Source organism: Varanus komodoensis, unplaced genomic scaffold, assembly GCF_004798865.1.
Source record: "Varanus komodoensis strain SLA01 unplaced genomic scaffold, ASM479886v1 scaffold36, whole genome shotgun sequence".
In the NCBI taxonomy this organism is placed as follows: domain Eukaryota; kingdom Metazoa; phylum Chordata; class Lepidosauria; order Squamata; family Varanidae; genus Varanus; species Varanus komodoensis.
The window spans coordinates 4,127,906-4,155,855 of NW_025335873.1; the positions used below are offsets into that span (position 1 = coordinate 4,127,906).

Below are 27,950 nucleotides of genomic sequence, written 5' to 3' on the forward strand. Positions count from 1 at the left end.
ATGAGCAACATTAATTGTCTCCTGTCCCCTCGGAGTCTCCTCTTCTCCAGGCTGAAGAGACCCAGTTCCCCCAGTCTCGCCTCATACGGCATCCCTTGCAAACCGGCCACCAACCTTGTGGCCCTTCGCTGCACTGACTCCAACCTGGCTATATCCTTCCTGTAATGAGGGGCTCAAAACTGAACACAATACTCCAGTTGCGGGTGCACCAGAGTCGTACAGAGTGGCAGTAATGCCTCTCTCGATCTAGAAGCCACACTTCTGGCTATGCAACCAAGGGTGGCGTTTGCCCTCTTGGCCACCGCATCACCCGGCTGGCTCATGTTCAGCCTGCAGTCAACCAGCACCCCAAGGTCCCTTTCGCAAGTGCCGCTCTCCAGCCACTTGTCCCCTAACCTGCACTTATGACACCCATTCCTGTGCCATTTGAGCACTGCTCCAAAGGAAAACATAAAATGTTTGGTTCTTTTTATTTTAGAAAATGATCAGCTAGGAGGTAACATGGGAAGAAATCTGTAAAACATTAGTGGCAGCCCGAATCTGCTTGGGACGGGGACTCCCATCACCTCAGATTACTGGGGGCACCGAGAGTTGTGCCCCAAAACAGATCGGGAAGGGCTGACCAGCAATGCAGCCAAGTGGATGTTTACGTTCCCTCACTTCTCATCTCAGCGCAAAATGCACAAGATGACCGCTTCATTTTCCTTGCCTAGCGGCTTGCTCAAGGTTTGCTTGTTTTTCAGAGGAGTATTGTGAAACTGAAGCGGTTTGTGCTTTTAAGACGTATTTTCTTGTCATGATGGAATCAGCGAGGATAAACAATGCTTTATCTTCAAAACTGGCCCAAAGTGGTGTAGTGAGCTCCGATTCTCTGCCCCAGATTTTCGCCTCAGTAGTACAACCTTCTCGTTAGCTGGATGCTTGGTGCAAATCACAGATGGTAGCTGCACAGATCAGGAGCTGGTTGTGGCTGGCAGAGGGGAGACTGGCCTATTTCCGGCCTGACTGGTTTTCCATCTGCTCAGTCCTAACTCCGCTTTGTCCTGCTCCTGACACTCTTGGGAGAGAAAGCCCTCCATCCATCGTAAGAATGGCAGAGGCTGTTTTCGCCTCTACAGCTTCTACGTGAGATGGTCTCCGAGCCCCTCAAACTCATTCTACTTACTGGGAGGGGAATGGGAGCGGAGAAGTCTTTGGTTCAATGCATCCATGGCTCTATCCTGCTGCCAACTGGCTAAGAGCCCCCATTACGCCCCTTCCGAGGTCATGGCACCACACTTTGCAAGGAGCCAACCGTGGCACTTTCCACGGCAGCTGCAGAGGCCGGGTCTGTGGGAACCCTGTGGCTAGATCTCCTCCAGGTTTGATGCTCTGGCCTCCAAGCAGGGGAACTGCCACATCCCATCCACTGCCTGGGCCCATAGGGTTGCTCTCTCCACTGCAATATTATAATTACTCTTCCTCACTTATTTCTTTACTTCCCAACAGGGTCCAAGTGGAGTTTTATGTGAACGAAAACACCTTCAAGGAGCGTCTCAAGCTATTCTTCATCAAAAACCAAAGATCAAGTACGTGTTTCCACCCACAGCCTCTATATTCCTCTCTCTCTCTCTCTCTCTCTCTCTCTCTCTCTCTGTGTGTGTGTGTGTGTGTGTGTGTGTGTGTGTGTGTGTGTGTAGATATATGTGCCAGACATATGGTAACATGGACTTGGCATATGACAACAGACAGCACAGGACAGCGAGCATTTGAGAGTGCCAGGGTTGTAGTCTTCCAGTTTTTGCTCAGAACAGTTTTGCTTCATACTCTTCTGAAAGCAAAGTTGTAAGTTGTGTTAAGACCTGTTCAGGTAGGTGTGTATGGGGCTATTTTCCAGAGGTGCGGCTTCCATTCCTGATTCCCTGCCTGTATTGTTTCCATCCCTCAAACCAAAGCAAGAAACACAATCCTTGTGCATTTCTCATTTGTCTTCCCAGAAGTATTGTTGAAGAACCACACTGCCATCTGCTGCTGGCAGAAATCTCAGCCTAGCACACTCTTGTTTTGTTTTGTTGTTTTGTTTTTTGGTCTCTTCTTCTTCGCACTAGCATCATACGTGCAATATATAGTCTCTTATTCTCAAGGTAAATGTTTATCTTTGTAACCCTGAAATACAGATTTTTATGCAATTTGTGCTGAGAACTATATATTGCAAAATTCAGAAAAAGTGCTACCCGGCCTTCCTAAGTATTATTTAGGAACCCTCCTCTGTGCATTTAAAAATACTGATGCAACAAAATCCTTCTGCATCCCCAGCTGATGGCGGCTGGTAGTTTAGGGTCCTTGCAAGGGGTCCTTGAACATTTGTACAGACTGGAGGCTATCAACCACCATTAGGTGTGATTGCCAAATGGAACCTCCATGTGCAGAGGCAGTCTATCACAGAGACCAGGTGCTGAAGGCCAAAAGCAAGGATGCACTTTTGTGCTCATCCTATGAGCTGGGAATGGACCCTCTTCCAGATAGTTAGGCCTACAGTTCCTGCAACTTTTACCACAAGGGAGGGCAAGCTTTTTGCTGCATTCCCTCAAGAACAATCTTTAGGTGACCACATGTCAGGAGTGTGTGGAGCTGAAGGCATTGGGGGGGGGGCAGCCCCGAGACAAAAGTGCCAGGTTCCCCTTTTATCTCTTTCTGCCACCCCATTCCTTTCTCTCTCCTCCACTGCCTTCTCGCACAACTGGTTGCTTGGAATGGGCAGTTTGCTCTTGGCAGTCTTCTGAATTAATTGCACGCAGAGGTCTTCTGAAATTAGGTTGAGGCAGGAAATTAGGTCGAGAACTGCCAGTGCCCAGTCCTGTCCTAAAGTTTTGATGAAATTGCCTTCAGAAAGATTCTGCTAGCCTCTTCCAACAGCTTGCTCTAAACCATGCAGTGAAGGGGAAGAGGAGAAAAAGGAGACAGCTCGGTGCAGCAAAACATTTCCCTTCCTGGGAAGCTCCTGCCTTCAACCACATTTAAGCATGTATTGTTGCCTCGTTCAGGAGAACAAACACACACAGTAATTTGCAGTGCTTATTATAGCAAAGTGGCCCGACGGATCCTTTCATGTGAGCTACAGTTGCCCCCACGCAGAAAAATCCTGCAAAATGTGTGCGGAGCTGCCCTCATATTTTTGAAGAGATAAAATACTAAAAACAAAGGAACTTGCCTGCCAATGTATCATGTATTTATTCTTAGAAACATAGAAACAGAGCGAGTCAGAAGGGGTCTCCCGGGCCATCTAGTCTGACCCCCGGCTCCAGCCAGCTCTGCTCACGACATGCCCACCATGTGCACATCCAGCCTATTAATTTCATTTCTATCCCACCTTTTTTCCTTCCAAAGGACTCCAAGCAGTTTACTTAATTCTCCTTTTCCTCTCAATCTTCGCACAACAACAACCCTGCAAGGTAGGGTGAGCCGATAGTCTTGGACTGGCCCAAAGACACCCAGTGAGTTCCAAGGCTGAGCAGGGACCAGAACCCAGATCTCCCCCTGCCTTGAGCTCTCAACCACTACACCACATTGACTCATTATTATTATTAATTTACTTTTTAATTAATTTAATTAAAGCATTTCTATGCCACCCTTTGCAAAAAGCCTCAGGACAGTTTACAGAAGATAAAATGGCTTGCCTATGTATAATTCTATATAATATACATACATTTATATAAATATTGTTATATTATAATTAGAATAGCCTCGTAATTTTCTCATATTATTCCACATTTTCTGAACATGCATAGCCAGAGTGCAGAATTCGTTTCCTTCCAGATGTTGTAACAATATCCATCATCCTGCCTCACTGGCCATGCTGGCTGGGGCTTGGAGTCCAACAATGCCTGGAGAGTCACATGTTCTCAGCAGACAAACTGCAGGAAGGAAGCTGCAGGGGGCAGAGAGGGTGGTCGGGTGGGGAGTATGAGGTGGGGGAGACTCGCCCTAAAAAGCCCGACCATCTGCCAGGGACTCGCGACAACTGCTCTGCGATTTTATGTCAACCTTCCTGAGCTGTCACTCTGCACTTTGTTCTGCTTGATGGATCTTGAGATCCCTCTGAAAAGCAGGGTAGATCCCTGCTCTGAAGTGGGACGGGCAATTTTGTCCTGCTGAATTTCACTCTGAGTTCTCATTCTTCCCCTTCGAAGTGCATTGATTCCCGTTTCCTCATCAGCTAGTCCATTATTTTGCTTTAGTTCATACATATCCTCATGCCTATTTCCCCAAAACAGACACAGATTTGCACATGTTGTTACAAGCAGACTTTTCCTTGGGAATCTTTCCTTCAGTGGGTTTTTCAAAACTCACACTTTATTTTGCTACACGCTTCTTCAAAGGTGCACAGATTTGGCAAGAGATGCAAAGGCCAGAAAAGTCTGGGTTTCCATGTTTGTAGAAAGACACATCCTTGCACCTCAGCACTGAATCATTTGAGTCCCTCGCACTGAAGCTGTTCCAAGGCAGAGAAGACTTTCATTAATAATCGTCTCTACCTTTTTGGCTGCAGGCCTGCGGATACGGCTCTTCAACTTCTCTTTGAAGCTGCTGACCTGCCTTCTCTATATCGTCCGTGTCCTGCTTGACGATCCCCAACGGATAGGATGGTGAGGGTATTTATTCATTTGACAATATGCCTTTGTCTCTCTGTTGACCCGGTTTTGAAGGAGGAGCTCGGTCGGGGTGTTGCTAGGCTTGGCTCCAGGTCTGTTTCCAAAACGTTCCCCAGACAGGTGGATCCCAGCTGGTCCCTCTCTCTCTCTTTTCCTTCCTTTCAGCTCCACCTGCACGCAGTGGGCAGCAGTATTGCCAGCGATGGGCACAGGGGTGGGAGGAATGGCCAGTCTTTCCCACCCCACTCGCTGTCATGCACAGAAATTCCCCACACCAATCAGATGTGGGAAAAATTCTTTCCATTTGCGCCCTTGCGTTGCCCCCCACGCAATTTAACAGCTGGGCAAAAAGTTTTCCAAGGAGATTGCAGCTGAAGAGGGAGAAATTCCCTGTCCTATATACCACCCCAATCTCCCTTGCAATACACCTGCAAAAGCGTATTGGTGCCAATGAAAACTTTCCTCCGTCACTGCATTGCAGGGATACCCTCTCTTGGAACCGCCTCCTCTACTTTTCCTCCACATTTTATCACTGGTCCCCCCCCTTCTCCACCCCCCCCCCACTCCAGCCCTCTGACCAGCCATGCAATATTTTGAACCCTGCAATGGAATCATGCACCAATGTATTTATTTGGACTTAATTTAATTTATGAAGCTAAGGACAATTGATGGGTGGGGCAATTAAGCGGGGGAGAATTCAGTACATTCTAGAGCAGGGTCTGGATGGAGCTTGGGAAATGGATTTGGGGGATGATATCACCTGATGTGCCTCTGCTTTGCTTCGGGATGGGCACCCATTCAAATATCGAAAGCACCCTTGGGTGCTTAATCCGCCATGCGAGGTGGCGGTTTCTCTTTGCTTGCACAGTCTCTTGACTGTCAAAATGGTGCACAAGATCCTCTTGCCTTTGGTCAGTTCCTTACAGTGGGTAAATAATTTAGAAACACATGCATACTCTCAGTCATTAGGCATATGCTGTCTCTAATTCGCACCACTTCAGACTCTGACAGATTCATTAACCAGCCAGACAAATCACCCAGTTTGAATTGCCTCTGTGAAGGCTGGAACTGATGGCTGGCATTTCAGGATAAACAATAAAAGGTCATCAGGATAAAGTTTAATTTTAAATCTAAATCATTATATACAAATCCATAAATACCACTAAGCTTCTGGATAGCCTGAAGTGCCTGATTCTGACTTAACTTGGAAGCTAAGCAGCATCAGACCTGGTTGAAATTTGGATGGGTGACTTAAATGCCCTGAACCATCCAGGGAGCTTTGGCTATGGGCAGTATAGAAATATAATGTAATCATTCTCATCTATAACACACGCTAGGGATTCCAAACAGATATCAAATATCAATGGGGAAAGTGGACATCTTGGTCTAGTGCAGTTGAGAAAAAAAACCCCATGGAGTTAATGATAAAATGTTGACCCGTTTTGAATATTCTGCAGGGCAGCCAGATATGCCCCGGGGGGCAAAACTGAATTTCCAATAAATGTCATCAAAGGCCTTTTTAGCAGCCAAGGAGGTGACAACAGCTGAATCTGTTCTCTTTATATTTAAAGCAATCAAATCAACGAGTAATCAAAGATTGTCAGCTCCTTGCCGATTTTTAACAACTCCCACCTGTTCTGCTTGAACAAGTCCTCTCTTAACTTCTTGCAACCGATCAGCCCAGATGGCTGCTAATATCTGCATTAATTAACGAAATATGTCAGCGGTTCGTGCGTAATGCATGTCACTGACTTAGAAATGTAATTTAGCGATGCTGAAAGAATCCCAGAATCAAAATATATGTGGAAGGGGCTTCCTCGGGAGGCGGTTGAGGCCCCACCAGTGCAGGTGTTCAAGGACAGTCTGTATGTCCACACGGTGGGCATGTCGTGAGCGGAGCCGGCTGGTGCCGGAGGTCAGACTAGATGGCCCAGGAGGTCCCTCCTGGCTCGCTCTGTTTCTATGCTTCTAAAATATAAAGATAAGGGTGGTGACTTGAAACCAAAGGCTAAGCAATGGTTTACCTCACTAAACTGGAAAGATATTTGGAGCAGATTATTTTCATGTGTTCCTATTTGAAATCGCTTTCATAAATTTCCCAGTATGCAAGGAAGCTGAGAAGAACTGTGGGGAATCTAAACTTGGAAGATTAAGTTGAGGAAACTACTATTCTTCTAATGTTTCCTTATCCATAGTATATGTTGTTGTTAGTTGTGAAGCTGAGTCCTGATATATAAATTAGTATATAAATTGTACATATGTACGTATGTATATACATACATACATATATATATATATATATATATATATACACACATACATACATACATACATACACATACATACTATATTTATATATATATATGTCCATAGTATATAAATTGATGTAAAACTTTAACTTTTTCTCTTTGTGGGATGTATCTAGCACACCATTCCCATCTTTAATGGCCAAAATAATACTTAATGGTTTAAGACAATGTGCAAAACTCTTGTTAGAGCATTAAGCATGTTCCTGATTTTTTAATTTTTTAATGTATTTAATTTCTATACCATCCAATAGCCAGCCTCAAATGACTTGACTTTAAAAGGTTAAGGAAATTCTTCCTGCACTGAAAGGATATTCAGTTCAGATTTAATATTACACAGCTCCTGCCAAAGGTATGTGCTTAGAGAAGTAGCAAAGTGAGCTGGCAGAAATTTCAAATTCTCATCCGGTGAAGTTTGTTAACATTGTAAAATTTTGCTTTTGTAAGCAGGATTAACAATAATTTGGCCCTCTGTAAAGGCCTTATTGGACCTCTGTGCAGCGGTACACAAATTGACTATACTCTTGCTGATTTTGAAATGCTCAGTTTATTTATTTATTTTCCGATTTATATCCTGCCTTTTTCCTACAAAGGGCTCAAGGCAGCTTACATCATTCTCCTCCTCCATCTTGTCCCCACAACAACAACCCTGTGAGGTAGGTTGGGCTGAGCGTCTGTGACTGGCCCCGAGTCACCCAGTTGGCTCCATGGCTGAGCGGGGACTCGAACCCAGGTCCTCTGAGTCCCAGTCCCATGCTCTTCACCACGACATCCCACTGGCTCTCCAGTTCACTCTGTTACATTTAACTTTTTATCTGCCTTGTAAGTAAGAAGAGAAGCATTCAAGTGCTAGAGACTGAGGGTATGGAAGGATTGAAAAACTGCAACTCTGGACAAACTGGGTCATGCTCCAAGCGATTAAAGCGTCACTCGTACAAACATTGAAGTTATGTAGTCATGCTATAGAAGCAACAAACAAACAAGCCAAAAACTGGAAATACAGTCTAATGAAAAACACTGAGGGTGACTTGATGAAATGGAAATTGTAGACTTTTCCTCAGGGTCTTATGTTTTCCAGCCAAAAGAATATAAAGACCTTCAGTTTCATTGATAACTCATTGAACTAAAAAGCCAAGTGAGTTGGAGCGTAAGAAAAGCCATGTTGGACGGGACTGGTGGTTCATCCTGTCCGGTATTTCATTCACATGGTGGTAAACTGGATTCCCCAAGCGAGATGGATCCAAGACCTCCTCCTGCCCAAGCTCCTCAGAAATTGGTGAGAGGCAGTGTGGCGTAGTGGTTAAGGGCATGGGACTGGGGCCCAGGCGTTCCGGGTTCGAGTCCCCGCTCAGCCATGGAGCCCACTGGGTGGCTTTGGGCCAGTCCTAGGCACTCAGCTCAACCTACCTCACAGGGTTGTTGTTGAGGGGAATAAGATGGAGACCAGGTGGAGGAGGAGGAGGAGGAGAATAGAGATCTGATTAATAAAGAGATAAATTGCAAACCCTTTAGACCTAGTTTAAGGAGTTGTAGCATATACCTCAGAATAGAAACTAGGTCTATAGCTAAGTATTTTTAAAGGATATTTTAACAATATGTGATTATTTTAAAGCAGCTATCAGCCTATACAAAAGATAAATACATATAAAGTACATAATATTATCCAAGGCAGGAGGGACAAGAAGACAGGCAAAGAAGGGGAAAAAGGAATTGGGGGGAATAAAATTGAAATGCACCTTGGCCAAATTGGCCAAATGTTCAGAATGTCATCTAGAGTAAATGCCAAAATACTGATAGCGCACCAGGAACTTTTAAGTGAAAGCCAAATTGCACAGCTTTTGATAGTATCAGAAGACAAAACCCACAGCTTAGACTGCAGTAATCTTAATGTCTCTGAGAAACAATTCTAGATTCTGGTGATTCACCTCTTTGGAGATTATCCTGACCACAGGTGCAAAAGCTGGCTGGGAATTTAATGTGTCACAAACGCCCCCAAACTTGGCCAGGTTCTTTGTCTTTGTAAATTGCTGCTTTCTGTCAGAAACGTCTTTTGTATAAATCATTCATCATAAGCAGTTCCCCACTGAACACGATCAGCTCACTCAGGTTTTTTTTTTTTTTTTGACTTCAGCTGGGAATGCGAAAAACACAATTACTCAACCTTCAACCAATCATCTACAGAAATAAACTGGTAAGTTTTTAGCAGATTTCTGAGACTATCCATATCTTGATCCAATTATAAACGAGTTTACCATTTGTGAAATCAAGCAGTAAGACTTTTCCTATGCAGTCCCACTCCAGTTGCTGGGGTGGTACAAGGCGGTGCGTGTCTGAAGGCTTTCCAAAATATTATCCTTAGATTTAGCAAAATAGCATCTCGAGCAGGTGAATTATGAATTATTCTTCCTGATGTATTTGGTTAGCTAGAAATAATACAGCCTAATTTATCCATGATTCTGCTCGTTAGATAAATGATGGGTAGGTTAGGCTGAGAAAGCCCAATGTCACCAGTAAGTTCCTGGGGACTAGAACCTTGATAACCCATATCCCCAGTCCAACTTCTCCACTGCACATTGCAGATATGTGATAAAAATACAGCATGGAAGCAGAAATGTTCAGAGAATTACAGATCCTGAGAGAAGGCAGGGTGAGGGAAAGCTTTTACTTGCCTCTGGCACCGTGACAAAATAGGAGCCAGCTGTTCCTTTCTGGAGAGGATATTCCATAACTGAAGGCTGCTATTGAAAATCTTTCTGCTATGCCTTCCTTGTTCATCTATTGTGGGGAAGTTGAAAGCCCTAAAACCTGAGGATAGCTCTTTAACAAAAATCCAGCAAACATTTGCTTTGGAATTCCTAAACGCATTTTCTGAGAACACATGGTGATTTCTGCAAGGTGCACATTTCGAAATTTATTTTGTCCAAAAGTTCATTTGGATACATCTTTTGCTATCTTGTGATGTGGGGGAAGTGGAAGACTGTGCCAATAACTTATTCAAAGTTTGTGCTTTCTCTGGCAAAATTTGAGGAAGTGCAAAATTGGACGGACAGCAGTGTTTTGACCTGTGGGATTAGTTTGGGAACTAAGGATCACGTAAGATGAGAGGATGTGTTAAAATGATATTAAACATTGAAGATACATTCTTTCAGTACTCGATGTTAGTGTAATAGTGTTTCATATTCAATTTTCTATATTTTATATTCCATCCAGCATGGAATGAAATCTTATTTTTGAAAGATGTACAGCTGGTACATAATATGGTACAATAATGAGGAGCAAAATGGAAGATACTCTAAACCAATCAATAGTCTTTTTGGCATTCAATGGGAATTTACTCCGATGTGGTCAAAGAAATTACGCTTGCTTTCCCGGCTGCCAAGTGTCATGTTTTTGGCCTCAAATAACAATAGCACAAATTAAAGGTTTTGTCTTTGTTCATCAAATATTCTCAACAGGACTCCAATCATATGGGTGGACAGGAACAAGTCGTTATGGGCAATTCAGGTAAGCAGGATTGTGCGTGCAGATGCAAAAGATGTTGATGCATGGGACAGAACATTCCAAATTAAGGATCAATAAAAACAGGTTGGAGGTGTAATTAAAAAAACATAGACGATTAGCAGAAGGGAAACTGCACAGAATTACAGGTGTGCCTTTCACTAAGATTGTGTTTGGTTTTGATGTGCTTTACGATGAAATTCCTAGCCAGAATGCTCACATGCTAGCTGATTGGAAAGCATGTTGTTTTATATTATTTAAATAAGGAGAACACAACTGCTGGTTGGAGCAGGCATGAGTATGAAGATTGTCCTGAAAAACTCCTGTACTTCGAAATTTGCCATGGCATTGCTAGATATGTCTGTGCGTAACCTCGGAAGGGTGGTTCTCATCCGTAGGCTATGAAGTTGATCATCCCCGGGCTGGACAGATGCAGAATGTTCCTCTGGTGTTCTTCCTCAGTCTTGTGACTCCTTCTGTTCTTTCTTCTCCTCTCAGGTCAGCGTAGCCATTATTAGCTTTCTCGAGACGATGCTGCTGATTTATCTCAGCTACAAGGTAAGAAGGAGGTCTCAAAGAAGTATCAGCTGAAGGAAGCCCTTGGCTGGCTTCCATGAAGGCTGCATTCACGTACACGTATTCATAACCCAAAAGTTCAACGTTCAAGTGGGGAACATGGTGGCTGAGCCAAAGTTGGCCAACTGATTTTGACGCCCTCCAAGAAACATAAAATCCCACAAGCACCTCTCTCTGTGGGAGTGTAATTCCAACAAGAACTTATGAACCTCAGTTTGCATCCAATATGAGCTGTGTTGTTTGGCCCAGTGGTGACACCAGCTTTATGCGAAAATGACATGATCACAAACAACGGATGTATCCGAAGGACCCAATTTGTACATTCAGCCTCATGGGCAGACAATGTTCTCCAGATGCTTGTGGTGGTAGTGAGGACTTCATTTCTTGGTGCTTTCACCTGGTCCTCCATGCATTGGTCAGAAGATGGGCATAATGACATGTTCATGGAAACACCGATATTGGTCTGCTCCATGGTTTCTAGCATACTGATCCCAGAGTTTGCAAGCCAGCATGAAAACCTTGTGACTGATGCATGTACAGAGCTAGTGGAGGGACAAGAAGCATAGCAGGTGTCTCTGGCAGGAGCACCAGGGGGAGGTAGAGAGAGGTCTTGGCACAGCATAGGTAGAGATCTTTGTGCTTGGCATGGTGCCCTAAGGCCAGGGGGAAAGGGACGTCAAGGGTTGGGTACCATCAAGGCGTCGCAGGACCAGAAGGGTGGACAGAGCCAGGAGCACGTGAGGTCAGATATGCAGGGCTAGAGACCAAGGCAAGGGTCAGGCACTGGGCTGGATCCGGTCACCCCAGAAGCAGGGCAGAGTCGGGGCCAGGCACCACTGAGGGCATGGCGAGGTGGGAGGTGGGAGCGCCTCAGATACCGCAGTGGCCCAGCACAGCACCGTGGGAAAACCTTGTACGGAGGCTTCCCAACTCCCAGCTGCTCCGCGTGATCAGACGGGCTCCAGTCCTGGCAAGGACCCCCATGGTCACCCTGGTGCTGGAGACACCTGCATGCTACCTTTTGCAAACGAGTCACCAGCGGAGCGGCATCGTTCTTGCAGTTCTTGACGCCTGGGGATGATGGGAGGTGCAGTCCAACTCCTGTGGAAGGTGCCAGACTGGAGAAGGCTGGCTTATGCAATACACAGCAACTGATTATGCATCCATGAATGGGATCCTGCCTGAATATGATTTCATTTTAGGGAAACATTTGGGAGCAGATCTTCCGTGTATCCTTCATCCTTGAAATGATCAACACTGTGCCCTTTATTATCACAGTAAGTTCTGGGTGACCGGCATGCAAATATTCTTTCATAAGTTGATTCAGAGCCCAAATGCCCTTGCTCGTTCAGGATACCCTTCAGGCGTGCTCTCCCAGCTCCTTTGAGAAAGGTATGCTCTTTGCAAGAGCACAACTGCATACAGGAATGCATGCACTTTGCAAGAGCACAGCTGCTGGCAGGAATGTGCATTGGATTCAGACCAAGTCTGAAGTACAAGCAAAATCAAGAATCAAGTACAAGAAACAAGCTCCTTCTGGAGGCACCAGAAGCAGAGCTCCCACAAAGTCAGCAGACCCAAGTCCACTCCAGAATGAGGTTTCATCTGTGTCTTGTGCTTCATTCTGAAATCTTTCCCAGAAGCATCTTCTTGGGCACGTTGAGAAACAGAAGGGTACCAGATGCACTCCTTGGTCTGACCTGGCAGGACCGTGCATGATGGGTTTGGCTGTGGTGCCCGGAAAAGAATCCGTCTGTAGACAGTCTTGGCACTTTCACCACAGTGCTGCATCATCGTTTCGTAGCACGCCAGTGCAAACCCGTGCTCCAGAAAACATGCACTTAACCAGAGTTTATTTCTCTAGATATTTTGGCCACCTTTGCGCAACCTGTTCATTCCCGTTTTCCTGAATTGCTGGCTGGCAAAGTATGCTTTGGAAAACATGATCGTAAGTAACCAGAGAATCACATGAGCGAAAGCAGGTTAAATGTGGCAAGGCACTAAAAAACCCCCAACAACTAAAGACCAAGCTTCACCAAACTGGCCGCGAGCTTTGCCGATGCTGCTTCTGTGTGGCACGAAAGAGGACTCAGCTCACTTACTCATCCCATGCTAGGGTTTTGCTTCCTGTGGCACTCCAGGTTTTTGAAGCAAAAGTTTGTTCCCTCCCATTTCTGCATCAGCAGTTTTTTAAAACATCCCCTTGCCAAATGGGTACAGGGTTTTGCACACATGTTCCTTAATATCCACCTGTTTCACAAGCCAGCTCCACAAATCTATTCATTTTGTACCCTATTTCCCCTAAAGTGCTTTTTCGTTGGAGAATTGCATCAGAATGTTTGGAGAGGAGTGCACAGGGAAGAGCATTTGCTTCCTGGTTCATGGGTTGGGGGAATTGGGTCACTTCGTATTGAAATGAGAGCCAAATGAATTCTCCCCCTGCCCAGCCATCCCTTGCCGGCACAAACCTGCCTATGGTAACTGTCATGCTTGAAAGTTGTGTTCCACCAACTAGTATAAAAACTATAAAAACAGTTCAGTGTAGCTATATCGTTGCTAACTCACTGGGCACCAAAGCATGTAAGCTCGGGGAATTGCTTATAAAAGAACTTTTTCCTCATGCACAAGAGGCGCATGGTTTCCTTCCTTCCACTCCAAAAAGGGTTTTATGCTTTGGTCCATTTCCTGACCGATCCTATCCCCTGCCTCATTGTTCTGGTTCTCCACATCTTTAGTGCCACTCTTTTGCCCCTGGATGCTTCCCCAGCACCAGCCCCGAAACCAGATCTTGCTTCACCATCAGTAGTTGAGGGATTACCTGAGGGGCCAGAATTTGGGAGGGTGGAGAGCTTGGACCCTTAGTGTGGGGAGTCTAAGGGGCAATGCTTGCCCTGTGGATCATGGGAGTGAATAATTTCTCAGTTCCTAGCAATGGATGGGAAAGAGGCTCTGCACTGGGAATATCTGAAGCTGGCCCCACTATCCCAGTTTGGAGAGTACATAAGGACAGCCTCTCTCTCTCTCGCTTTCTCTCTTCCAGAATGACCTACACCGAGCGATTCAAAGAACCCAGTCTGCCATGTTCAACCAGGTGCTAATTTTGATCTGCACCCTCCTGTGTCTTGTCTTCACTGGGTAAGCTCTCACTAGACTGGTCCTGATGCTTCAAAAATTGGGATCGCTGTGCTGATTGAGCGTAGGTTAGCATGAAGGACCCTTTTTGGGATGCACAGTCTCCAGCTGGGAATCTCCCTGGCGTTCTGAGTTCCTCTGGGGATTTTTGGAATTCTGAATGACGGAGGCTTGTATCCTGAGTCTAATGGGTAAGAGCATTTGGAAGGTCCCATCATGCTGTCCTTGTTTTCTGTTTCGTTTCATTTTGTTGAAAGTGCGAAAGTGCAGCTCATCTCCCTCCCTCCCTCCCTCCCTCCCTCTCTCTTCCACCTCCACCTGAAGAGCCTTTGTTTTGTATGTGGGATTGCATCTGCTGTATGCTTCTTTGTTTTTTCCAGAACCTGCGGCATCCAGCACTTAGAAAGAGCCGGGGAAAACCTGTCCCTCTTCAAATCCTTCTACTTTTGCATTGTCACTTTCTCCACGGTGGGCTACGGGGACGTCACGCCCAAAATCTGGCCCTCCCAGCTGCTGGTGGTGATCATGATCTGCGTCGCACTGGTTGTGTTGCCCCTGCAGGTTAGAATAGCCTTCTGTTATTATGACACTGTTGAAACTGTAATCCAAGGGCGCTCGTAGAATTAAGACAGGCCAGGAGCCGAGCTCAGTTAATGGAGGACCAGAGCAACTTAAAACATCAAGGGCATTTTGCCTCGGGCTTGCAAGTTCAGCTTTCGGAGAGGGCCTTTCGAAAATCATATTCCTGCAGAAAGGCTGGGAAGAAATTCAAATACAAAAAACAGAACTTTCCCTTGCTCCCTTGACGCTTGAGCTGATAACACTTTGCCCTGAATGTGTGATGAGGAAGAAGTCAAGGCAACCTGGGGAAGGATTTCACTGCCTGATTTCAATCAGATGCCAAACCATGAATTAAGAAGCTTCATTCTACACAGTAGATTGATTCTCCGGCTCTTTTGTGTAAGTCCCTAGCGGGGCATCTCTGGCAGGACCTGCAAGACCCTATCTCTTCATAGCAGCTCAGATTTCATTTGCAATGCAGCTGGAGACTTACCAAGGGGAAATAAACTCTGAACTCATCATGAACATGATGAGCACGGGTTGTGCAATCTCATGCATGCCACCCAGAAGGAATTCCCTCTGAAGGGACTGGAGGTCCCAGTGCAGGTAAGTGGAGATTGAAGGACTGCGGCCTGAGCTCCTAAAATCCCACCCACATTCCCATTGATTTATTTATTATATTTCTATGCTGCCCACCAGCCAAAAGGTTCCTCAAGCCCTCCTTCCCAGAAATCAGCATTGAAACATGACTGAAATTTACCGGGTGACATTCCAAAGAGGGACCGGTTGATACCTGTCAGATAACAGCAGCTCAAACACAAGGCAATTCACACTAACTCCCCCCGCACACCTAAATAACGCCCCCTCCTCCTTCAGAACAGTTTCGTTCTGCTTTGGTCTGTGGGCGGGAAAGATCACACCCTCGCAACTTTTTAACCTCTCTAATCTATTAACCGTGTTAATAGATTTGAGAGTGCTAATAGAAAGTGTTAACGGTGTTACATGCAACCTTTTAATGATCAGTGCATAAAGGGGCCAACCGCGTACTGCTCTGATGTGCCAGCCTGGAATGATTCATTGGCAACCCTGTTATTTTGGAGAATAAAACTGTAAAGAAAACCTTTCTCTGTTGTGTAATTTGGGCCATGCACTCCAGGAGATGGACCCCATTTGGTCAACAGAGCAGCTAGTTGGGGGGGATACCCCTCATCAGACCCCCGTCTAGAATAGGTTGCTAAAGTGAGTTTGGAAGTCAGTCAGTCTGTGTGTGGGTGTGCATGCGCCTTTTGAACCAGTGCCTTTGCAACTCAAATATTCTCCAAAAAACCAGTTCCGTTGGGGGCAGGGGGAACCTTCTTCAAAGTGCCTCAAAGTGGCCTTTTCGGCCATTCAGCCCTGCTCCATCGTGGCTGAAGCCCTGGAATGGGGTCATTTTCTCTTCCACCTGCAGTTTGAAGAACTCGTTTACCTGTGGATGGAGCGCCAGAAGTCAGGAGGAAATTACAGCCGCCACCGTGCACAGACAGAGAAGCACGTGGTCCTTTGTGTCAGCTCCCTCAAGATTGACCTGCTCATGGACTTCCTCAATGAATTTTATGCTCACCCTCGATTGCAGGTGAAGCTGCGGCTGAGTTTTCGTGAGCAATGCGTTCTGTTCTCAGAAAGGGTTTGCTCCCGGCCTCACATCCCGAGGTTCTGAATCTGACTGGACCCGGTTGTGCCTGCTTTTTAAAAGGGGACACATGAAATGCAATTAGCCAGTGGAGAGATCATAAAGTTTGACCTTCAGAACTGCAAGTCTGAAAGGATGCAAAAGGCTGTTCAATGTCGAATAGCCTTCCTGTGCAGACCTCCAGATCCTCAGCCTCTTGGTAGGGTGGGCAGTCATTCAGGTGGGCCCCCTCTCCCCTCTATTTCACATGCAGGCACATTGCGTCGATGTGCCCTCAAACAGCATGAAGCTCTGTGCTCCTGAAAAAGCCAGATCCACTCCTGTTGTCATACACCTGGAATGCTGCAGCTTGCCCTAGCAAGACACGGGCTGAGCGGCGAAGCTTAATCGTGACTGACCAGACTTTCTCTTTCAGGATTACTACGTGGTGATCCTTTGTCCGACAGAGATGGATATTCAGGTGCGGCGGGTCCTGCAAATCCCACTGTGGTCTCAGCGGGTGATCTATCTCCAGGGATCTGCCCTGAAAGATCAGGATCTAATGAGAGCAAAGTGAGTTGGAAAGGGGGAGAGGGCCCAGCTGGAGTGCAGCTCACACAGGATCCTAGAGCTTATGCGTGATTGCAATAGAGCTCCTTCCAGTAAAGAAGATACCTTTTCCCGCAGAGTGCTTTCTGTGTGTGTGTGTGTGTGTGTGTGTGTGTGTGTGTGTGTGTGTGTGCATGTTGGAGAATGCAGTGGTGCAGGCTAGGAATGTGGAGAAATCCATACTGGCACTGGGAATCTGATGGATTCCTTGGGCCATGTTTCCTGACTCTGGTCCACTGAATTCCTGGTGAGCGTGTCCATTGTCTGCAGGCTGCTAACCTGGAATCCAACCCATGCACTGTGGAATGAGTGCCCCCTTCCGCGCCACGTGATGCAGCTTTTGCTTGTGTTACCGCACCTGAGGTGGGAGAAGGTTGTCATGGACCTCCTCTCAGCTCAGCTTGCTTTCCAAGACTGAATGTGAGACGGATGGCTTGGCCTGAGTTTCATCGGAATCCTCTTGTATACTGAGCTCTGATTCAGGAAGTCTCCGGCTATAATTTTCCTGCTGCCGGCCCTCTGCCAACCCACGTCTGATTCAAACTAAATCCGTGTTGTGGGTTATTGTATTGCCTGGTCCCAGTCTTTGTTTTTCCCATAGTTGGCTCAACCTGGGTAAACTGAAGCAAGGTGCTCAGCAAAAGTGGCACCCCACCCCAGAAACCCTTGACATTTTTAGCACCCCCACTTATGCTTCCAGTAGTAACCAGTAACTAAGAGCCAGTGTGGTTTAGCAGTCAAGAGTATGGAACTGGGACTCGGGTGATCTGGGTTCTAGCCCCTGTTCAAGCATGGAGCCAACCAGGTATCTTTGGGTCATTCACGGACTCTCTGCCCCACAGGTTGTTGTTATGGGGATAAGACTGAGAGCAGGAGGAGGAGGAGGAGGAGGATGGAAGTCGTTTTGATTTCTTTAAAAGAAAAAGGCTGGGCGTAACTCAAATAATTAAATTAATACATTAATGGCAGCCATTCCAAAGGGTCCATGGAGTGTGCTAGGCGGGCTGTCGTTCGTTGGCCCCTCCCTTTTTAAGGTCATGTTTTGATTTGGGGTTGAGTGAGTGTGAAGGTGCACACAGGTCCAAATGGGAAACCTCACCTGGGCACTCTCCCAGGGGAAAAACAGCCTACCTGTTGCCACAGTGCAGGAACGCAACCCTGAAGGCTCCAGAGAGGCTCCGAATATGGTTTCGTTTTTGCTTTGCTTTCTCCTGACAACCGTCAAAAGGTGAACTGTCAAGGGAGAGCAAAGTCATGAGTGCTCTTTGCTTGGAAAAAGGTGGTGATGTGATCGGCAGCCTCATCATACTGATATCATCATTATGGGTCCATCAAAGACAGACAAACGGAGGACTGATAAATATACCCGAAATTCCAAGTGGAGAGGAAACGATGCGGTTGCCAGAGCAACAGACCTTGCATGTCTGCATTTGCAAAAGGCTGAAGAAATGAGCATGCGTACTCAGGAGATCCCCAGGGCCCCTTCTTCCCAATTTTTAGGTGCTCAGGGTGGCAGGCGCTAGCCATGAATAAGGGAGGGTGCTTGGCAGAGCGACTGGGCTGGTGAGGAAGGGAACAATTTTTTTAATTGTTATATTATTATTTATGTATGTTTTTATGTATTCTTTGTGATCCGCCCCGAGGCTTTGTTGCGATGGGGGCGGCATAGAAATGTTTTAAATAAATAAATAAGGGCGGGTCCCTTTCCTGCTCTTGCCGTGTGGCTCTCCAGTTACTCTCTGACAACCCACGATGAAGTTGTCCTGCCAGGCCAGGTGTGGATATCCAAAACAGCCTCTCTAAACAACCCAAGAATAAACCGTGGGCTATCAGAGTGGTTTTTCTGTGGAAAAACAGGCTATGATAAAAATCAAACAGTGTTAGGTCTGGGCATGGCAACAAGCTACCCTGAAACCCTTCGCTGTTGGCCATGCAAACTGGGGCAAAGACTCTGCAGAAAATGAAGCTTTTGGAGGTGGGTTTTCTTTCTTGATTGCCTATTTATTTTAGGGGCTTTATTTTTTAAGGGGCCAGAACTCTCTGGGAAGTGTACAGGAGTCTGGAGGAAGAGAGGCAGCCTTCTAATGGAGCCTTCTAGCCCTCCTGCATCTCAAGATTGAAGGCTTTTATCTGGTTTCTGATCTCCTGCTGAGTTGACTGACGGGTTCCTTCCTGTGTTTTCAGGATGGATAATGGGGAAGCCTGTTTTATTCTGAGCAGCAGGAATGAGGTTGACCGCACGGCTGCCGTAAGTCAGATGGGGTTTGAGCTGTTTCGGGCAAGCACTTTTCCTGATGAGTGGGGGCTGGCTTTGTGTCTCGGGATGTACAGAGTGCTCAATGTGCAAAGCGTTTATTTTCATTGTTCTTCTCTTGCCAATTTTGAGATGGTGAACAGTCCCCTCTCCTCTAGGAAACTCTCTGAACATATGTGTGTGTTTCTATCTCTTTTAACATCCTTTTGGGCTGCCCTTTAGGATAGACCCTTCCCAGCACAGCATACATGATAAAAAATTTTAAACTACTGAAATGCCATATGTAGACAATTGAATGTGATAAAAATACCATGCGATGTGCAGACATGTTAATAACTAATGAAATGATAAATTGCTATAGAATGCCATGCAGTGTGCAATGTGCCATCCAGAGATATGGAAATCCAGTGCAAACCAGTGCAAACCAGTGAAGCAGGTGACTTCAGCCAACAGAAACCAGTCAACCTTTCTCGCCTCCATTATGGAGAGGAGAAAGATTGGCTGGTTTCTCTCTCTCTCTCTCTCTCTCTCTCTCTCTCTCTCTCTCTCACACACACACACACACACACACAGACTGAGAGAGAGAGCGAGCGCTAGCATTACTTTGGCTTCTCCTCTTCCTCATGTGACCAGATCTCTGGCAAAACACGGCAGCACCGGGCCATTTAGCGTCGTCGTCGTCGTCATCATCATCATCATCATCATCGAGTAGCAGTAATCCTACCTATCAGCTGGGGCAGAAGTGGCCAATTAGGTCACAGGGTGGTCTTTACCTTCAGCCTGAGCCCTCATTGGCTGAGTCCAATGTCATTTAAAATAGGGCCCTGTGGGACCGACAGGATTGGCTATGGGGCTTCCCAGGTGGACTCAGAGGGGCGGCAGCAACAGGTGGGCCCTTCGGGGACTCTGGCATTGGCACACTCACGCTGGTCCCTGTCGCCAGCCTTGACTGCAGCTGGGAACTCCGGTGTGCAGTGTTTTCATTGATCCATCAACCTGGGAGCAAGTTTTCAGAAAGAATATAAGAACCACCCCTGTGTGTAGTTTGCGTTTGACTGTGTTCGGTGCTAGAGGGCTTTCGCTCACAGCGTCTCCATAACCTGAAGACGATCTGAAGGCACTCAGCAGGAAAGTTTGGCACATAATCTCGATCAGTACGTGACAGTTTTGGATGGAAGTTCTGAAGTAATGACTGCCCACATCCAAGCAACCAAAACATCAGCTTTTGTGGGTGGGTAGAGGAAGTCAGCAGTAAGAAGATTTTACAGTCTTGCTCTCACTTACCTGGAATTAAGTCCGAGTGAACTCTGTGGGACTTCCTTTTGTGGACATGTGCCTAGGATGGCATTGGAAAGCTCTTCAGGTACACTTTTTCCATTTAAAAGGTGCCAAGGTGCATTCATTTGGAAAGACCAGGTGCTGAAAGTGTTATTGATGGTTATTTTGAAATCCACTTCTGGACAACGTTGCAATCTCGAAAAAGACCTAGCGCCCTTTAGAAGCATTGGGCTGCCACCCCCGGCCAATGCAGGCTTGAAATCCAACGCCTCTGGAAAGCCAAAGGATTCAAAGAGACCGGTGCAAATAGCACGATGCATTAAACACCTTCCTGATGATCTGTCTCTCCTTTTCTAGGACCATCAGACCATTCTAAGGGCCTGGGCTGTGAAAGACTTTGCCCCGAATTGTCCCCTTTACGTCCAGATCCTGAAGCCAGAGAATAAATTCCATGTCAAATTTGCTGGTAAGCTGTTTTCTCAACCCTTGGCTTGTCTGCTGGGTAGTTTGCTGAAAGAACAGGGGAGGGAAGAACAGCCCAGTTCCAAAGATGTCAGGCACGTACATCTGGAAGCATCGCAACCCCTTCCTCCCCTCAAAGATTTGATGAGATTTGGGAGGTGGCAGCCCTAGGGGAATTGTCGCTTTGCAAGGAGGTTTCCTGGAGGTGCCCCCCCCCCAGGATCCCCCCACAAGACTCCGTTTCCCTTGGGGCGTTACGTGTTGCAGGGTAACATCCTGGTGATGTGTAGGGCCATATTCAGGCAATGGGGAAGGAGAAAGCCCCCTTCTGAGAACAGGCAGTGCCAAAGGCCATGAATCTTATGCCAATGTCTTTAAGACACTGCAAAATTTTCCAGTCAGATGCTGCTAGGCAGACTTTTCCACCCTTCCACCCCTCTGGATGCATTGGATGGCAACTGCCATCCCTGGCGTTACAGTTCACTGGGCATGATGGTTTGGAATGATGGGAATTGTGGTTGCTGCAGCACCACAACAAGTGGGCTTTCCACTCTCCTTTCCTGGATTCCTCTGTGCTTTGGTGGTCCATCTTTGTAACTCCTTCACGGTTTTTATTTCCTGTTTGCATCTCTTGTTTATTTTCATTTGTTTTGTGGATAGATCCCCCCCTTGCTCCAACACACACCCCTTTTTTTGGAAAAAATAAATTCTTAGCCAAAAGCACTGTTGATGGTGTGGGATGCAAGCTTGGTATGTTTCATCTCCCGGGCCTAATCATCCCCAGCTGGCGGGTAGCAATCTTGATGTTAAACCAATCAGATCTGGGCACCCCGTTGTGAGCTTTGCTGAGCAGCTGGACCCCTCATGGAGCCCAATCCCCGCTCCGCAGAAATGGCAAAATGGAGCAGAAAGGAACAGGAATGGCCAATTATTGTGCTTACATAAACTGGAGACAGAGAAATGGATGGAAATAGCATTGACGCTGCTGGAGCCTGAAAGAGGCATCGCAACGGCCTTGTGTTCAGCAAGGAGAATTAATGAGGCCCTTTTCCCTGAAAGCCCTGCCCCGCTTGCTTGCTTTTTCTACAAGAAAACATGCTTCAAACCTGAGTTAAGAGTCCTGCCAGATTTGCTGTCTATAGCCTTTTATTTACAGCTTCATGATGGGGTTCCTAAGACAAGGGTGTAGGAGTGGGGATGAGGGAATGCGTCTGGCGATCACATTGCCAACATGTGGTGTGGAGCTCAGAATCATTGATTCAAGTTTACCGGGAATAGGAAGCTGCCTAACATCTTGTCTCCTAAGATGTATGCGTTGTCCAAACCATGGTATTCTACCATGGTAAGTTTGGCCCTTGGTTTCCATGGTCCTCCTATGCCACTACCATAGAGTCCCCTGGAAAGAGTGGCATCTGCAGGAGCTGTTCCAGCCCTCCAGCCTCTATGTGTGGCCCAATGAGGAAGAGGCAGGTGACATAGCAAGCTGTGATGCACCTTGGGGTGGAATTTCAGGCACAGTTGCTGATGGGATACATGCCTGCAATGGGAGGACTGAGTGGGGAGGATGGAAACCATGATAAAGGAGAAACCACTGGATCGTCTGTCAGGGAGATCATGGTAAAAAACCATGCTTGTTGTGTTGTGTGAACCCAGCCACTGAGCAGCTCCTAAAACAAGCTGTTCCCTTCCACTTTTAACTTTGAGAAGTGATACTTCCCTGATTTTTAAATAGTGGCTTAAACACACCCATTCCCAGTGCAATCATCTGCATGTTTTTGGTGGAATGATGGGGTTTTGAGGCATCCTTACAATGCAAAGCAGAGGCGTGAAAATGAAGGCAACCTGCTGGTCACTGAGGACTGCTCGTTCCTGAACCTGCTGTGTGAGCTGGACCTGGTAAGACGTCTTATACCAGCTCCTGGCAGAGTGGAGTCAGGCACACTCTGCTTTGCCCTGAAGCTGCAACACTGCAGAACCCCAATGTTTCCAGAGGACTTCAGTGTTACAGAGGGTGTGTGTGTGTGTGGAGGATGCCGAATCGGAGTCCCGAAATCAGCAGAGGGTGGACTGAAAGCGGCCTGATCATTCACAAAGCACAGCAAAACCACTTTTTCCCTGTTCACACATTCCCGGTGAGCAACAAACCGGCACGTATCAGCTCACGGGAGAGGCTGTTGGATTGCTCCCGGTGAAATGCGAAGGGAGACGGTTGCTAGAGCAGTGGTTTTGCACGTCTTTTCATGGGCTTCTTGGAAAGGCAGCAGTGGATGGGGAAAGGAGAGGAGCTTAAGTGGGAAGGGCTGTGGGGATGCGTGGGAAGCAAGGCTCGAGGCGGTGGCTGCAGGTGGGGGGCAGGCCTGCAGAGGGACACCTGGCTTCCCCAGGCCTGGGTCTGGAGTAGAATGGGGACGGCGCCAGGGGCCAGGGGCACCGTGGCTGTTTTCCACTGGGCTCCAGGGACGATTGCAGGGCTGTTTCCCATTTCAGATCACGTGGTCTGCGAAGAGGAGTGCAAGTACGCCATGCTGGCCCTGAACTGTGTGTGTCCGGCAACCTCCACGCTCATCACCCTCCTCGTTCACACTTCCCGAGGACAGTGAGTAGCTGCCTGGCTCGGGCTTCCCCAGCCTCCCCTGCATCACAGAGCTTCCGGCTATTGGACTTGCTGGCTGGGGCTGATGGGAGCTGAAGTCCAGAATAGCTGGAGGTTGTTTGAAGAAGTCTGGGATACTCATTATTGCCAAGTAGGACAACAATAGATGGAGAGAGACCATTAAGGCCAAAGATGGAGAGATGCCCCCCCCCGTGTATGTACACCCACCCACACACACCCACACACACACACGGCCATCTATATATTTTATACAATATATTATATATTTTAACATGCATATTAGTCTAATATATTTATATATAGATATGTTTACTAGTTAATATGCTGGTCTATTTATGACTTGAATGTTTTAAACGTGAGGATAAACTTTATTTTTATCCATTTACTGCCCCTTGTTTCATAATGAATTAAAATTAAATCAAATGATGTCTGTTCTGGATAATAGCAGCAAACCCTTTCTGACTTAGGATCCCCAGTGGTAGCACACACATAAACATAAACAAGGCATCATCCAGGTAGCACTGGCGGGAAAGCCAAAATTCTCAGGAATAGAAAAACCTTTTAGGGAAAATCCTAAGAAGGGAGAACCCCTGAACAGCCTAATAAGGATGAAGACTGAGTGCTGGGGGCAAAGACAGGAAAACGTGGGAAAAGAGCATTCAGCTGCAAAGAATGCCGCAGATTCTGAAATCAACTCTGTCTGTCTGTCTGTCTGTCTGTCTGTCTGTCTGTCTGCCTCCAATTCCAGAGAGGGCCAGGAATCCCCCGAGCAGTGGCAGCGAATGTACGGCCGTTGTTCCGGCAACGAGGTCTACCACATCCGCATGGGAGACAGCAAGTTCTTCATGGAGTACGAGGGGAAGAGCTTCACCTACGCGTCTTTCCATGCCCACAAAAAGTGAGCATGGGGCACTGCTGCTTGGATCTGGGAGACGTTCCTGGGGGAAAGGGCCTGCTTGCCAAAGCCATCCTTCCTCAGAAGCATAAAGGGTTAACTCATGCGAGCCTTCCCCCTTTTGTAGGAAGCAAAGAGCCCCTCTCGGGGTTTCTCCAGCAGGTCTTCCAAGGATGCAGGAAAGAGGAGAGGGGAGCAAATGCTGGGCTTCCCATGGGATGGGCGTGGGCAGGGCTGCATCCCAGGCATGCCCTCTGTGCTTGACAAGTTTCAGGGTTAGAAAACAGGACACGGGAGAAATCGGATTGCAAGCGCAAGTCCTGACGCATCATTAGCATCCCATTATTATTAATAATTGGTCATCATTTTTCTGCTTTACCTCCCAGTAGCCAAAGCTCTCTGAGTGGTTTACAGCAATTAATAAAATATGATACGCAATATGCAATATAAGTAACAATAAAATCACTCTGGCATTCCATTGAACATTTACAACCAAATTTTAACAAATCAAGCAGGGAGGACAGGGCGGGATAGTTCAGCCTCCTGAAACCCCAGGGAAGATCTCCTGGCAAGCTATTCAGTGTCTCAGCATGGCCTTAGCCTTAGCCTGCTGCCAAAAAGATAGTGTTGTTGGGAGCAGGTGGGAGATCGTGCCATCATTTGAGGGCTACCCCAGAGAAGGCCATCTTCGTTGCCACCAGCCAAGCTTCCCCCAGAAGTGGCACTTGGAGGAATTCCTCAAACGTTGAGCATAATGTCCAGGTAGATTGCAGCTGGGAGAGGAGTTCCATCAAGTATCGCAGCCCCGAACCATGTGGGGAAAACCAGCCCCTTGAATCAGGCTCAGGAAATGGATGGATTGATTTTATTGCTGGGGTGCCTGCTCGCCAAAGCTCCCTTGGCAGCAAGCGCATGTACGTAGTCCAGAATCGTACCTACTACAGGCCTTCTCACATTGCGCTGCAGGGCTGTGTAGGAGGCCTTTGGGCACCCGAGCAATTCGCTGTGCATTCAGCCAGATGTGCCAAGCTTCATTCTCTGGCCTTGCAGCAAATCCACAGAAATCTGTGTGATTGGAGGATGCATTTCTCACCCTTTCCCTTGCAAAGGACCCAGCACTTGTAGAATGAGGCCGTGGCTCTTTCGGAAATATACGGTTCTTCAGACAGGGTGGAGTTAATGCAGGCAGGGAAAGTCTGGGACAGCACCCATTCCTGACTGAGTTTTAACTCGGGGGATCTGTCCAGGGTCCTGAATGTCCTGGACTCCATCATTCCGCATGCTAGCTTAGTGCCTTCCTGGGTGCTTTAGGCCAGCTCCTCTGGGGATCCTGAATGGAGACGTGACCCAGGGGGTCAGACCTGATGGCCTTCTAGGCTCCTTCCAGTTGTATGATCCTATGATTTGATGACACACGGATGAGCAACTTCGGAAGGGGACCTAGGACAACTCAAGCTCTGCTGGGTGAAAAAGCAGAATTTTAAATAGCCCCTGCAGTCAGTCAGTCGACTGACCGCTGTTTTCTGCTTCCCTTTCCATTCCTCCTTGCCTATGACGCGTGACAACGCACCACTCAGTCCTGCCAAAGGCGCGTATGTCAAAGGTCCTTTGATGCTCCTTTCAGGTATGGTGTTTGCTTGATGGGCGTGAGAAGGGAAGAGAATAAAAGCATCCTTCTCAACCCAGGACCAAGACACATTATGGCTGCCTCTGACACGTGCTTTTACATCAACATAACCAAGGAAGAGAACTCTGCTTTCATTTTCAAGCAGGAGGAGAAGCAAAAAAGGAAAGGGTTTGCCGGGAGAGGCATCTACGATGGGCCGTCCAGGCTGCCGGTTCACAGCATCATCGCCAGCATGGGTGAGTTTCCCCCAGCTGCTCTCAGCAACTCTGCAAAAGTTAGTCCTATATTTTGCAACCAGCTCTAGGCCTCCTAGTTCCTAACTTTCTGGGGATTCCCATTCATGAAGTGCTTCTTCTGGTCCTTCACTCTTATCCACTACACCATGCTGGCTCTCAAATGGCAGGGGGTAAGTCCAGTGAGGTCACCCCAGGTGGTGAGGGTACAGGATGCTGGACCAGGTGAGAGAAGGCATATAGGATGTGTCTTCATAGCAGAGACAGACTGCTCAGGTAGAAGAGCGGGGATCAAAGCTAGAGCTTTATAGCGCCCTGTGGGCAGGGATTGGCCCCTTATAGTCAGCTGACAGCTGACAGGATGTGTAGCGAGCCAGAGAGTGTGCTTAAAGCACAAAGAACAGCTGCCCGGCTTAGCAATGAATGCAGGCCATGCAGGGAGGAAGACCCTAGGTCTGGGCAGGTGCGTGCAATGAGTGTGAGAGTGCTCAGAGCTCTCTCACACTCATCGCAACACATAACTTGGTCATCTGGGAGCACTGTGGATCCGATGCTTTCTTTCCTGCATCATGAGAGCTTGCCACTTGGGAGGAGGGGGCAAAAACCAGGCGGGTTCCTCCCCACCCCAACCAAAGCACGTGGAGCCCTTGCATTGAGGTGACAAACCACCTAGTTTCTCTCCTGCCTGAACACACGGCAGGAAGCAAAACATCTAGCGAAGTGTCGCTGTTTCACTGCCAGCACCCTTACCTTCTGCTCTGGTTTATTCTCCACCTGCACAACAGCAATCGATTTTCAAAGGGTGATTTGCTTGTTGATGTACCTTGCCTTCCTTGAAGGGCTGTGTATAAACAGTGAGGGACAGAATGATTAATTCCCCAAGAAAATGAGGTGGTGTTCAGCTCGAGGGAAGGAAAACATGGCTGGTGATGCCAGAGAATTATAAAAGGCTCCAGCTGCATAACTTTATCAGTCAAAGTTTAGAGGACAGAATCAGCAACAAGCAATGCCCATTTCCAAAGCATGAGTTGGCATGTTCGATGCTGCCCAGAACTGTAAGGCTTAGTTTAAAATTTCTCAAAATGGTTTATGGTGAGTCTTTTTTCCTCCCCAGTCTAGAAAATGGAAGTGACTTAGCAGAATTTGTTTCCAAAACTTTGGCACTCCTCCAGTTCTCTTTTTTGCCTGTGGACACAGTTTGGAATCATGCTAGGTCTGGAAAACTCTAAAGGAGGCAACATGCAGCTTGTTTGCTAATGCAACAGCAACTGAAGGGGAAAGAAGATTTCAAGAAAAAAAAAGAAAACGGTCTTTGTGCCACTACTACTATTATTATTTATTTCATTATTTCAATTTATATGCCACTTCATGCTCTCACGCTTCAGCTCCCGGAGTGACTTACCCGACCATTAAAACAACATAACATTTTTAAAATCTATAAAAATAGAGCATTAACATTTAAAATGAAAATGATAGGAAAACAACATGCAACCAATTTAAAGCACTGCATAAGAAACATTAGACTATTTTTAACATTAAGCTAAACCTATGAAAAAGGCATTGAGTCAAGTTAAAATCAGAATTTGACACTAAGCTCAACGATTAAAATACGAATTACTAATA

The 27,950-nt window shown here is 46.9% G+C and overlaps 1 protein-coding gene across 5 annotated transcripts in view; it reads left to right on the forward strand.

The window, feature by feature from the left end:
* The window catches only part of KCNT1 (potassium sodium-activated channel subfamily T member 1), a 112,337-nt gene that overhangs the window by 56,322 nt on the left and 28,065 nt on the right, over positions 1-27,950 (forward strand). For all 5 annotated transcript variants that reach the window (XM_044439953.1, XM_044439957.1, XM_044439958.1 and 2 more), the window contains 16 exons: positions 1,489-1,568; positions 4,529-4,625; positions 9,069-9,128; positions 10,393-10,441; positions 10,934-10,993; positions 12,214-12,288; positions 12,876-12,959; positions 14,052-14,146; positions 14,524-14,704; positions 16,155-16,319; positions 16,792-16,928; positions 19,149-19,212; positions 20,854-20,962; positions 23,446-23,554; positions 24,321-24,470; positions 26,092-26,330. In XM_044439953.1, the coding sequence (XP_044295888.1) occupies positions 1,489-1,568; positions 4,529-4,625; positions 9,069-9,128; positions 10,393-10,441; positions 10,934-10,993; positions 12,214-12,288; positions 12,876-12,959; positions 14,052-14,146; positions 14,524-14,704; positions 16,155-16,319; positions 16,792-16,928; positions 19,149-19,212; positions 20,854-20,962; positions 23,446-23,554; positions 24,321-24,470; positions 26,092-26,330 (1,754 nt within the window). The remainder of the gene's footprint in view (positions 1-1,488; positions 1,569-4,528; positions 4,626-9,068; positions 9,129-10,392; positions 10,442-10,933; positions 10,994-12,213; positions 12,289-12,875; positions 12,960-14,051; positions 14,147-14,523; positions 14,705-16,154; positions 16,320-16,791; positions 16,929-19,148; positions 19,213-20,853; positions 20,963-23,445; positions 23,555-24,320; positions 24,471-26,091; positions 26,331-27,950) is intronic.